Raw genomic sequence first — 13,181 nt, forward strand, 5'->3', positions numbered from 1 at the left:
AACAGTGATTGTAATATTTAATAGCAAAACTTAATTTGATGATGCAAAATAATATTAATGTCATTGCTTTGCAGCTAAATTAGCTTCTCCCAGATTAAGGAAACACCCAGAGAAAACAGCCCCGCGGAGCACAGTGTATGACGCACGGCTAAATGGACTGGACTGTGACTAAGTCCAGACTAAATGCGCCGTGACACATGGGTGTTACTGAAGGACAGGTGCAAAGCGAGAGTGGAAGGAGTTAATGTAACCTCAAGTCTTTGTTACCCTTCTGACGTATGTGGCGTGGGAGTGGACAAATAGATCGGAGATACGCGGATTTACAGATGAGTGATGACGGGAAGCCAGACGGCGGATCGAAGGGGACACGGAGGGGCTGATAAGTGGGTTGTAAGACCTCCAGCTCATCTTATTTTTAGACGACAGCAACTACCTGCCTGTTTGAGGGCACTTTGAAGTACTCCACGGGTCACAGAATTTTAGAGCCACTGATGACAGTGACAAAAGGACGAGCGACCATCCTCTCTACATATTTGCCCGCTGTGCCCGTGTTATCACTGAACACAACAGATTGAATCCAAAGAACAGCTCCTGGGTGCTGAATAACCAAGCCCACCCCACTGAGGGGCTGTTGACTGACATGCAGCGTAACAGAAAAAGCCCTGATGTCGCCGAGATTTGCACGCTGTAATGATCTCTAATGATCTGCGCAGGACCTGCTCAGCAATCCCACTCTGATCTGTGGCCCGCTTGCCCGTCGTTTCATTTGTGCTCCAAACAGCCCCTAATGTTGTCATTACTTGTGGACAGCCTGTGTCCCTGCCCATGAGATGTGCCATCTCATTTATCTTCAGCTTTATTCCTGTGGATGCAGTGCAGTCGGCTTGACTGCGCCACTGTCACAAAGGACCAGTGGTGACTCATCCACTTACATTCTACATCCCTCTCTCTCTCTCTCTCTCCATCCATCGCTCTCCCAACCTCCCCAACTCTCCTGCTCTTGTGCTCTCTCTCTCCCCCTCCCTATCGCCACTCTGCCCGAGCGCAGCAGACACTTTCCAACAATACATCAGTCATAGTCCGCTCTCAGCGGAGCCCAACAATATACCAAAAAAAAAAAAAAAAAAAACTTTGCACGCAGCCACATTTTCAATGAAGACATTAGCTGAAACTATGTTTTATTTATTTATTATTTCATTATAAAATTACATTCACACGTTCACACATTCAAGTCTCTAGAATTTCCTAACTGAAACAGCCGCAGGTACACGTCCCCATGATGAGTGTTTTTGTCTTGGGGGAGGGGGGAGGAAAGAGAGAGAGAAAAAAAAAAACCTGAAAATATCAAAATATTCCCTCAGTTGCACACAGATCTTTTAAAAAAGGTTTTTATTTTTTATATTCCTATGACTGATATTTTAAAGGATAGACAACACACAATATCGAACCCATTCCCTCCTCTGTCCCATTTCCTTTTAAAACACTTTGGTAAAATGTGGGGTGAAATAAAATGAAGGGGTCAGGTTGAGAAGAGAGTCACCACAAGGAGTCCATAAATTCACGAGCAAAGAAACAAGTCCCATGTTCCATTTTAAATGGAAGGACCTTTTATGCAAAAAACTTTTGAATGTTTGAAAAGAGCAGCAAATGAGATCAATGGCATGTGATCCCTGGCAAAAGCATAAAACCATGCGTGAAGACAGCTGGCAAACACAAGCTTCCTGCTGCTTGAACCTTAAATGCCGCAATTTTAAAGCCTCGCCGTTCAGTCCATTACTGCTTTTGTTTTAATCAAATTTATAAGCATGCGGGTTTCCTCCCATTGATTTGAAGTCACCTTTCTGTACCTGAGAAGCTGTTAAAAATTGATCTCAAGTTTCAAAATGAGCTCTGATGTGTTATGGACATTAAACATAAAAGGTAGACTGTCAACTACATTCAGTGTATTACACTTTTAAAACATGACAAATTATCAGTTATCTTGCCCTCAATAGGGGCAGAGAAAAGAATGCAAAGAAAAATAATAGCAGATTGTTCAAGGTTATGATCAGAGCTTATCGGAGATGGTATTTGACCGGTGTAACCCTGTAACACCGACTCGCAGATGGCATGACATCGCGTAGAAGGCAAAAAAGAAAGACGACAAGAGGGGCAAAAATACAATCACATGCTGAACTCAGTAGCATTCAAAAGAAATTAGCCGGTTTACCCTCAGACATACCCTGCCCTAATATCCCCTCCCTTTTATTCCTTGTTCTAGTACGTTAAGTACTCGTTCTTGCCGAAGTCAAGGTCCCTTTTTCCGTTACAGCACGCAAATCCAAATCCAAATCCTCTTCTGTGTGTATCAGTAGTACCTAAAAGTCCTTCATCACAACTCAACAGCGCTTAAAAGGGACTACGCCAGGCCCATCTCTTCCAGAACGCTCCTTGGAGACTCGTCCTCCTGGGGAGAGAGAGAGAGACAAAAGTGGCTTTAAATTCAGCTGAGAAGCAACCCACACACACACACAGGTCAAACATGAACAAAATTTTCCAAGGTACTGCAGTTCCAATATTTATCCAAGATACAGATTATACCTGAAAATAAACGGACAATTCTAGACGTGTGTGTGTCATATACATACATACACATATATATATATATATATATATCTCATTTTCAACACGCACATGTGTATTTTGCCATTTAGGCAGTCTGCTAAACCAGTGAAATAGTTTTGGAACACATTTTTATTTGTAATTACATTTTAACACAAATGACAATTTGTTCAAACGTTCTGCACCATACATTTGAGAGAAAGAAAACTGGCTTGGAACCATTTCAATACTTCATTTTAACTCCAGATGTTTGACTTTCACAATCAGGCATTCTGAATGAAACCATTCTCTGTCAAAACCTGAATAAATGAGCCAGATGTTCACTTGCTCGCGAGCCACCAAAGACTTGAGTCAAAAGTCATTTTTATCTCATGCTGTCAAGGAAGGATGCTTCTTTCCCCCCTCATATATGCACAAGACATTTTCTAAATGGAAACCTCTACTGCATCATTATAACAACATTTACATGTGGTTTGCCATCTTGTTCTGTGCAGCCGGTCCCTACACTACCCAGCTGTAAATGGCATAGCTGGTGATGAAATAACACTCGGCCCAGGGAAAAGCTGCAATAAATCACAACACTACAACACTGAGCCCTTAGCAATTACGCCTGCGCCTAATTAGTGTCAACCGACATATTTAGCACAGATGATTGAGGAAGTGTTATCTATTAATTGCATGAGACACGGACTGGGAAAAAAAGGCAAATGACAGCAGGAAATCAACAGCCATCTCACTACGTCACATACAGCAAGAATGAATAAATGCTTAGCACCGTTCAGCAGGAAAATCTGAATTCATAATAATCCAAGATGCTCAGAGTTCAAATGCATGACTATACATTTAAGGTGACATGAAATGGGGAATAAAATAGCTGGAAGAAAAAAAAAAAAAAAAAAAAAACAGTTGATACATAAGCATGTATATTGAGTGGGAATAAGCAGTGGGGTAAATAAAACAAATTTATTTTCATATCAATCAAAAGCATTGCGCTCAAGTACTACACTGCACACAATAACAGCTATTATAAGCCGTTTTAATTACCTTAATTACCATGGGTATCCTGCTGTCTCAATGTTTTGCATGCAATCATGAATCAACAATTTTGCAGGCCATTAATAATGCATTATAATATCTTTATCCCAGTTTCAGGAATGCATAATAGATTTTTTTAAATCATGCTTGTGTGGGAGTGTGGGGTAATTTAAATTGTTTGCAAAACTATCATCAAAAATAGTCATATCTAAACCAGATATTTAAATGAAATGTACCGTTTTCATGCAATATAAATTTCTTTTAAAAAAGGTGTATTTCTCTTTTTATCTTCTAAGGCCTAACAGACGACATCACACACCTCCTGCAAAAGGTCGGCCTGCTCAATGGCTTTGAGAACGCTCTTCTTCGAGGTGTCCTGTATTTCTCCCCCCATCAGAAATTCATCCAGGATAAAATAGGCCTTCTCGAAATTAAAAATGATGTCCAACTCACACACCTAGGATGCAAAAAAAAAAAAAAAAAAAAAAAAAAGCTTTAGATGCCTATCAGACAGAAAAGACATGAAGTAACTACTCTTTCAGGGAAGCTGAAGTAAAACCACAGCAAAGAGAAGTATTAGGGAGTAGGATACTGACTGACACAAAAACAGGAATGAAGCAGAGCTACTAATATAGTCTCAGGTATAAAAAAAAAAAAAGGAGGACAGTGGGGAAAATTGCTCAGAAAAAGACAAGGAGAATGAAGGAAAAAGCGAGCAAGAGAGAGGAGCAAGACCAGGAAAAATGGAGAAGTGACTCACGCTGCCAAAGTACTTATCCAGCAGCTCCACAAAGCGATGGATGACCTCCAGGGTAATGAGCTCATTGTCCTGCTCCTCCACCGCACAGCAGAAATACAGGCTGGCATACCTGAAATGTACACACAGAGACAAAAACCGTTTAGCACACAGGTTGTGTCATTTAAAAAAAAAAAAAAAAAAAAACACCCAGATGGGTGCACACATAAAACCACAAAAAAGGGATTAGCACACAGTGAGCAACCAAACAGAACAAAATCTGGCCCAACTGAAAGCCTAAACATGCCCCAGCTAAACAAATATTTGTGTTCCACTTTTTCTGGGATCAGTTGTCATAAATGTGTCACAAAACACACACCAATTCACAATGAAGAACCTTAATAGCCAGTAAAAAAAATGAATGCACGTTTTTGTTTTTTTAAATGTAAGATGTATTATATTTCTGTGTTTTAACACACACACACACACACACACACACACACACACACACACACACACACACACCTCAGAACAATTGCGATTCAAAGTGTGAATGTCTAAGGACACAGACATTTAATAAGACTGGAAGTAGACAACCTTAATAAAAAGTCATTGGCTATAAAGCCCTAAGCCACGTATGTATGAGGGAAGATTAAAAAAAGAAATCTCCATAATGAGGATCACTCTCCGCCCATGTAAAACACAAGAGGGTTAATATTACAGGTCACTCGCTTGCCAGAGGGGAGGGGTGCGCGAGTTCATTAAATAAGAGCAGAAGAAAAGAAAATGCAGTGTGCAACGTACATTTTTTTTTGTATGGAAACAAGTACAAAAAGGGGTGCACCATTTTTTAAATAAAATAATAAAATTACATTTATATTTTAAAAAGCAGTTAAATTTTGTATGTATTCATGAGGGTGATTTGTGGGCACAGTACAGTGGAGCCGATACAATATTATTACCCAGTCACTATGGGAATGGAGACAAGGTGCGCAAGTTTGGTCCTACCGAAAGGATTTCGAGTTCTCCTTAAGCCACACCCTCTTTTCACGACTGCGCATGCTGTTTTACTAAGGTTCCAGGTCCAGTTTTTGTTCAAACCGCTGCTCAATTAAGTGATTGTTAAAAGGTAAATTATGTTTGTGGCTGGTTGAAAGCACAGAAAGTTGAATTAATAACATTCATTCAGGTTGGGGTTCGGGGGGTTTCTCCTGAGTTGATGGACCTCCAGGACTTGGGTATTCGTGGCCTCAAAGACAAAAAGGGACACGGATGAAAAGTGGGGGAAAAGAAACTAAGAGAGCCCTCTAGTGGTCCAACACAAACTGAGAGGAACACACTTAACATGGCCAATGGATCGTGTGTCTTTTTGAGGACCTAAGATAATAAGTACCATACCTACGTGTAACAGGACTTGGGTGTAGAACTAACCCTTTCCCAGTCCCACCACGTGCAAATCAATTAAAATTTCCTGACTTTTATAAAATGTCATGTTTTCCTATCGTTGTGTGACATTTGCACCTTAATAACATATAGATACAAGCCCACTGTCACTAACACAGCTTGCAGATCATGTATGGTGGGGAGAGGAGAGGGGCTACCTGAACTGACTGCCTCAAGGCAACGACCTCTGACCTCCTGCCCGTCCATCCTCGGTAAAGTCCAGCGCTGAGAGCCGAACAGGGCGGCCCGGCGTTAGTCCCGCTCCTATAGAGGCGTCGCGTAGGCGGGCGAGTGCGTATGCGCGCTTGTGTTTTTGCGAGCGAAGCGAGTGGTGATTACCCCCCCCACCCCACAACACTGACTCACGCGGTGACTCACCATTAATGGCCATCTGATAATGCATTTTCTGACATTTTACGCTTTTCATGTGCTGAAGAGTCGCTAAGTAAACACTGGGAAGAGACCCATGGCCCCTCTCTCCGCTTGATTAGAGCGCTACTCTGGCTAATTACTGCTCGCTCTAGCGAACTAACTTGGCAATCTAATCATGTGTAGTCAGGTTCGATCTGGAGACAGGAGTGTGGGCTGTTACTTTGATATTTGCCATCTTCGTGTAAAGAGCATGAACTCGGGAGGGGGGAGAAAAAAGCCCTCCAAAGACAAGAGGTTAAAAAAAAAAAAAAAAAAAAAAAGACAATCATAATAACATATTGGACTTTTTTTTTTAAAAACATTTTATGCAGGATGTGTTTTCATAAAAAGAGTGACCGTCACTCGTTAATATATTAAATGGAGCTCTTCTGTACTATGAACAGTCCCGGCAGGCTTACGCCATGCCGTGAGCAAATTACACAAATCCAACCAAACCCCATTCTGTATGTGAATTTTCCCAAATACTGTCCATTCAGTGTAGTGCAAATCACAGCAGCAATTCAATATAAGAAATGAACATCAGCAGACATGGTCACAACAAAAAGGGTGAAACTGAAGAAAAAAGAAAAAGAAAAAAAAAATTTGCAACTATCACTGTCTTACAATTTCACAGAAAATTAAAAAATAGCGCAACATGAACAGGAACAACTTTCTTAAGAACAGTTGCATGGACTATGCAATGCAACTGGACTATGCAATGTTGAAATATTCACACGCAGAGAAAGCACCTACTTTCCTCTGTTCTCTGTCATTATGTTTAGATATTGTGGTTACATTCCACAGCGAGCCCTTGTTGTGTGGGGTGCCTGACCTCTTATAAACTATCTTTAGGTCCCTCCACTCCAGGAAGCTGCACATCTTGGGTTTCCGGGCCAGCACCACCTGCATGAGCTCTCGTACCATTTTTTTCTTGTCGCGCTCGGCGGTGGCCGTGTACCACTTCTGCAGACGCAGCTTCCCCTGCCGGCTGAAGAGCAGCATGAACCGCATCTGCGGGGCCACACAGGGAGAGAGAAGAAAAGGGGTCACAAAAAAAAAAACGGCACCTGCACCATCAGTTTCAAAACTGATGCCTGGCGGATTGAAACGTCCGGAGTGCTAGGGAAAGAGAGAGAGAGAGTGCCCGCGTAACCCGTATCCATTGCAGTGCTCTTAAAATATTTAAGGTATGAAATGCACTGCACTGTATTGCTCCTTGAGGACTTGGCCTACTTCACGCTCACTCCATTCAGGCTGCAAATGTTACATGCCACCATCACTTATATTTAACAAAAAAAAAAAAAAAAAAAAAACTAACCAGGTGACTTCACTGACTTGTCACTAGCACCACAGCATATCGACAGACCGGGGGTAAGCGGACATCTGGAGGGAAGTCCAAACACACAGATCATCTAAATCAGGCCAAGCAAGGACGGATCCCTTCCTGCGGGATGCAGGTACCGGCACACGCGTATCTGTGTCAGACCAAGAAGGGTCGCATTTATAGCGCCCTGCTTCACAGGCTCTCAAACAAGTCGTCACAAGCACAGTCACAGCCACTGTGATCAGGGGAACCGAGGGGGCGCAATTCTGTCCTAAGTTAGTTGGGCACAAAAACCACACAGCACAGGGCGCCGAAAAAAACAAAAAAAAAAAATCAAATTAACACGCAGTTAGTCTGCACAAACAATGCAAAGCTGTGACGTTGTCCTAGTACTACGGGGGTCCTACGGTTAGGTTAAAAAAAAAAATAAACCACACAAAAAAACACAACCAGCTAAGCTTGTTGGCTTTACTTACAGCAGCCAAAGCGCTTGGCTTTCCCGTTTACTCTGACGAGAGGGAGAAAGAACAGAGCATTAGAAGACGGAGACATGCAAAAAAAAAAAAAGTGGAAAAAGGATAAAGATCACTTTTCTGGCACATTTTAGGCTGAATGGTTTGAGATTATATGATCAGACAGAGAAAGAGATGCACAGAGGTTGTGTAATCTAATCAGAAGATTAGAAGAAATACAGAAGAAAGGAAAGAACTGTAATTGTGTTTCAAAACTACTTTGCCCTGCTGCTTACACAGCAGTGCAGGAAGTTAGGGGTCCAATTCGCTGTCCAGCTCAGAATAAGTATAAAAAAAAAAAATTAAAAAAAAGTGATAGGGGGCCAGTTCGCGAGGCACATATAAACATAGTTTTTATGTATATAGTTCTGTATAAAAGTTACTGTATATGCTGTCAGCTGCAATAGACGAGCAGCGCTTCCGGGGTGTAGTCGTGCGGTGCGAACATAAACCCGCGGCTTATACTTTTTTTTTTTTTTTCCTGATTTTTTATCACGTACAGGACTTTGCGACTGCGAGCGACCTGGGCCGCCACAGCAACGCCGCGAAGCCGCTGTTAGTTGCCGCTGCGCTAGCCCTGCTAGCCCGGCTCCGTGCTAGGCTAATTTAGCAAGCTAGGCACTGAACGATGTCCTCTTAAGCGCGGAATTCGCCCACTGCAGCCCACCGACTATCACTTACTCGCTGACATACGCGCAGTGGAAACGCTTAACAATGGAGTTGAGCGAAAGAAAGATGTTTTTTTGTTGTGGCGAACAAGTAGTTGTCACGATGCTAACCGGCTAGCATCCAAGCTAAGGGCTACGTTGCCGTGAAACGCCGCGCGACCAAAGCCGCCCGCTCCCGATACTTACCATATCGACAGCCGCTAATGGATGTCCACCCGCGCTAAGTGTTTAATGAGCCTTCTTTTTGTTTTAAACTTAACCCGTTAATGTGTCATGTCCAATTTAATTTATGTGGTGTAGTGGGATTGGACAGCGGAGGCAGGAATCGGGGTTTGTCCGCGTCATCCGCGATCATGCGCGCTGTGCCTTAAAGCCGCGGCGAATTTAACAGGAATAAAAGGATAAACGCCCTTAAATACCCGGACTCTCGTCTCACACTCTTCTCAATTGCTGTGCAGTTTTGTACGGTAGCCCATCCGATTACTTATTATACGTTTCTGAGGTGAGAAGAACAAGAGGGTCAGGTCGATCGAAAGTCGGTGTCATTTGTCCGTTCTTTAGGTAACGTTGCGTGGTCAAAACGTTCGGATGCTGTTGCCATGACAAACTGAAGGGTGACTCGGTTTCCATGGAAACGGCTCTGCGATCGAAGATCCGAAATTTGTGGATGGAGGAAAAATGTCAGCTGGGTCACTACTTCCAAACTAAATAATTATTATCCTAGCATAGTGTAGTTTTTAATCAACCATGTACTGTTTGTGTTGAGCCAGTTTGTAAAATGTGTCTTCTATGCTTCTCTTTCATATTCAAAACAATAATTAATATCACTATCGATTTAGCAACGTGCAACGTAAATTTCACTTAATTATGTTTGATGTGGTCATTTACAAAGTTCAATTTTGGACAGCAGGGGTCGACATATGCAAATAAAAGAAAACTACTTGAAAGCAAAGGTTTCATTGTTTTGCAGTAACGTTTATTTATAACAAAAGAGCATCTTAATATAGCAATTCTTAAAAATAAATATGTATATAAATAATGTACAAAATACAGTATTCCACAATTGTTTTAAGTAAAGCAAATATACAAGAAAATACATACATCTTAAAACAGATTTCCTTTTCGGCAGCAATATGTAAAAATATAATTTCTCAGTTCCATCAGGGTGGAAAACGTGATCATATTGATTCATATCAGGCATGTTGATACTGAGCATCAACATTCACAATATCCCTTCCTAACAGCATGACTGACTTTTTATTTCTCTCATTGGTCAAAAATTGTTCTGTAAAGTTCTGTCTAGCTTCTGTAAAGTTTAGTACCCTTACACTCGAAACAAATTTGAACAGTTTCATGCATAGAATCAGTAGTACGTTGTTTGACAGAGGCCTCTGTGGTCCCAGATTCTTTATGCTTGGTCCTTGTCTTGTAAAAATGAGGCCACCTAGTGCTCTTGTGGTTGGTTGATTTGACCTACAAATAGTACAGCACCTAAGGAATACACAAATTGTATTAGCTTTTGAAAATCTATCATAGAAAAATGTTAAGTAAAGTGGATGGAAAATTCAGTGACACAGACTCACCAGTTGTCTTATGCTGGATGAGGAAGAAGAATGGATGATCAAGTGTGAGCTCCTCTATGGCCATCCGTGAATAAATGATGGCAGCTGAAAAGAGGAAAGCGACAAGTCTCCCACACGTTGTCTTCACAAATAGCTTGGTACATTTATGGTTAGCTCTGCATTTTACTTTGTTATCACTTGGCACAATGCATCTACCTGTGGCAGCAGATCCTTTGGTCCCTTCCTCATTCACTTCAATTTTCACTCTTTGCAGGAATTTGGACACGCATAATGGCTCCTCGGCTAAATGTAAAAAAAAAAACAAAAAACGAGAGAGTGAGATACAGAAAGTTTGCTTAGGTGCATGGGATAAATAGCCACTTGGTTATTAGAAGCAGATTTGGAGGTTCAGAGACATACTGGTGATTCGAGAGAAATCTGCTTTGCTTTGGCTAAAGATGTCTCCCAAGCCCAGCTTGCCCAGGACAGACTTCAGGTCCAGCTCTGAGTCAATGGAAAATCTGAAAGGCAATGGACAGAGTTCAGTCCTGTTCCGGTTAAAGCGCATGCATTTTTCTGGATAACCGAGAAGGGGCCCTGGCCTCCATTCAACTTGCTGTCCGGTCATCTTACCTGGGCAGGGACAGCTGCTTGTTAATTTTCCTCATTTCCTGCCTCCACTCATGGACCTTGCGGCTAGTCAGCTCAACAGTCAGAGCAGACAGGGGCATGTCCTTCTCAAATGGAGACACTAAGAGCATGCTTAGGGAATCTCCTTCATAGGGCACCTCGATGACATCATAGTCCACACCGTCTGCTGTCACAAACTCTCCTGTTGAACGAGAAGGATGCTAAGTGTTTTTTAAACAGCATTTTATACATGGAACATACAATACATTAAATATGTATTTTTGTAAATCATATTAATTGTAATTTATTCATTTGTATTGTTGTACATACCGTAGTTAAATTGCTGTGTAATCGTCATCATCGGAACGGGCACTGTGGTGCCATTGGCTCCATGGAACAGCCTCTCCTGTGTCAGCTTGAGGTCAAAGGGCTTCTTCCACATGCCGTGGAAGTGCATAGCACTGAGCAGCACCAGTCGAGTTCGTTCAGTGATCACCCCATCTGGCAGGAACTGGTGGATGGTGCCTGCAGAGGAGGAGAAAATTTATCAGCATCAACAGGTTGCAGGTTACAAAGGGCAGAATCGTAAAGACACATAAACACTGATGTTTACCAGCAGTGTGATCAGAGACCCAGGAGTTGATGACCCTCCTTGCAACATCAGACTGCTTGAAGTCTAACTGGTGGGGCATGGCCTGGAAGGCTTTGGCTAGGCCACGGCGGAAGCTCTTCTCCAAAAGAAGTTTCCTGTCCACCATCACCCCACTGGCCAGTTCTACACCCTCCTCACTGGAGAGATCCCTATGGAGCATCCTCTGCTGACGGGGCATCCCACGTTCTGACAAGAAGAAAGTCAATCATTAGTACAGTCATGAAGCTTTATGGGTGCTTTATTACAATTCATTGATGTTCATGCCTTCAGTTTTGCAGCAGATTGATGCCTTACTCTGTAAAGAGTACCCCATGCGGGAGGTGAGTGTCTCCAGGGTCGTCCCATAGGCCCCAATCTGGGCCATACCCAGCACTGACGTGATTCCGTAGGGTGAGAGGACCAGATTCTTGCCAGGAGACGAACGTGCCTCCTCAGAGAAGACGCGCAGTCCAAAATCGGCCTGCTTTTCCAGGAGGTTACACAGGCCAGTGCCACACATGGCAAGGGTCAACGCCAGGCACACGCTATGCATTCTGGGGAGGGAAAGGAGTAGACGTATTCCCATAATCTCATTATTACATTGTATCAAAGCAAAATCTCTTTTTGGTTACAAACACTCTCAGAATGAGCATGAAGACACCAAAAGACCTTGGCAACCTTGGCAAAACACATTATGGTTTCATATTTGTTAAAATAAAAATATTGCCAGTTGCTCACTTATGATATACATAATACAATTATTCTCACATAGTGACTGGAATTTAATTTTCAACATACCAGGTGTCCATCATCACACTTCTATTTACCTTTAAACTATATTAAATTATTCTATACCATATTCAATATGTTATAAAAAGCAATATAGACATCATCACTTCTTAAAAAACAGTTTATAAGTTTATATTTACAGCAGCAGAATTTTAATCTTGAGTTTAACATTAACATAGGTAATGCGTTGCTAACTGCAACCTTAATCTAAAACCAACATGACAAAATACAGAACCAAAGTTACCTTAAAGCGGAACTGCAGACCCGGATGGTCAAAGTGAGAGTGAAGTAAGCGTGAGTGAGTCGTCTCCCTGAATCGTACGGCCACGAACTGCGGCAGCTATTTAAAGAGTGTGCTCTCCCTGAAGCCCCACCCACCCAGACTCATACACACCAGCGGGAGTCATTCGTGAGAATGAGGTCATCCCTATGTCTGTCTGCCCCCCCACCATGTCCCCCCATTCACACAGACATACAAAGACGTATACGTGCGGCCGCTCCTTTTTCACTCGCTTTCCTTTTGAAGGAAAAGTGTAGCTCTTTGAAGGGAGTTTCCTCTGCCAGACAAACTTGGCAGCAACTTGAGAAATAATATTTCAACTGACCACAGATCTCCCTGTCTCACACCAACATTTTTCTACATATATCTATGAATCAATACCATATGCCTTTGAAATTTGTGATAGGATTGTTGCCCTGAATGGGGAAATTATGAAAAAATAAAAATAAATAAATAACAAAACAAAAAAAAAAAACGTTGTCCCAATAGGGATGACATGATAAGTGCTTCTGTCTATGACACACTAAAAGACCAAATATGGTTCCATTTGGGGGTCAAC

The 13,181-nt window shown here is 42.1% G+C and overlaps 2 protein-coding genes across 3 annotated transcripts; both read right to left on the minus strand.

The window, feature by feature from the left end:
* Positions 1-1,172: 1,172 nt before the first annotated feature.
* ap1s1 (adaptor related protein complex 1 subunit sigma 1) lies at positions 1,173-9,201 on the minus strand. Of its 2 annotated transcripts, XM_028976826.1 has the most exons (6): positions 8,917-9,201; positions 8,027-8,058; positions 7,059-7,237; positions 4,397-4,505; positions 3,956-4,093; positions 1,173-2,446 (listed from the first exon to the last, which is right to left on the minus strand). In XM_028976826.1, exons 3-6 carry the CDS (start codon positions 7,235-7,237, stop codon positions 2,399-2,401), a joined length of 474 nt encoding a protein of 157 aa, XP_028832659.1. In that variant the 5' UTR covers positions 8,027-8,058; positions 8,917-9,201; the 3' UTR covers positions 1,173-2,398. The 2 variants fall into 2 exon arrangements, with proteins under 2 accessions (XP_028832659.1, XP_028832651.1); XM_028976818.1 differs by lacking the exon at positions 8,027-8,058 and having other exon boundaries at positions 8,917-9,192.
* Positions 9,202-9,684: 483 nt separating this feature from the next.
* serpine1 (serpin peptidase inhibitor, clade E (nexin, plasminogen activator inhibitor type 1), member 1) lies at positions 9,685-12,674 on the minus strand. The gene is made up of 9 exons (XM_028991410.1): positions 12,587-12,674; positions 11,869-12,107; positions 11,536-11,760; positions 11,253-11,447; positions 10,926-11,124; positions 10,713-10,813; positions 10,509-10,595; positions 10,314-10,397; positions 9,685-10,221 (listed from the first exon to the last, which is right to left on the minus strand). Exons 2-9 carry the CDS (start codon positions 12,104-12,106, stop codon positions 10,175-10,177), a joined length of 1,176 nt encoding a protein of 391 aa, XP_028847243.1. The 5' UTR covers position 12,107; positions 12,587-12,674; the 3' UTR covers positions 9,685-10,174.
* Positions 12,675-13,181: the final 507 nt, after the last annotated feature.

This window comes from Denticeps clupeoides, chromosome 1 (assembly GCF_900700375.1).
Source record: "Denticeps clupeoides chromosome 1, fDenClu1.1, whole genome shotgun sequence".
NCBI classification, from domain to species: Eukaryota; Metazoa; Chordata; class Actinopteri; order Clupeiformes; family Denticipitidae; genus Denticeps; species Denticeps clupeoides.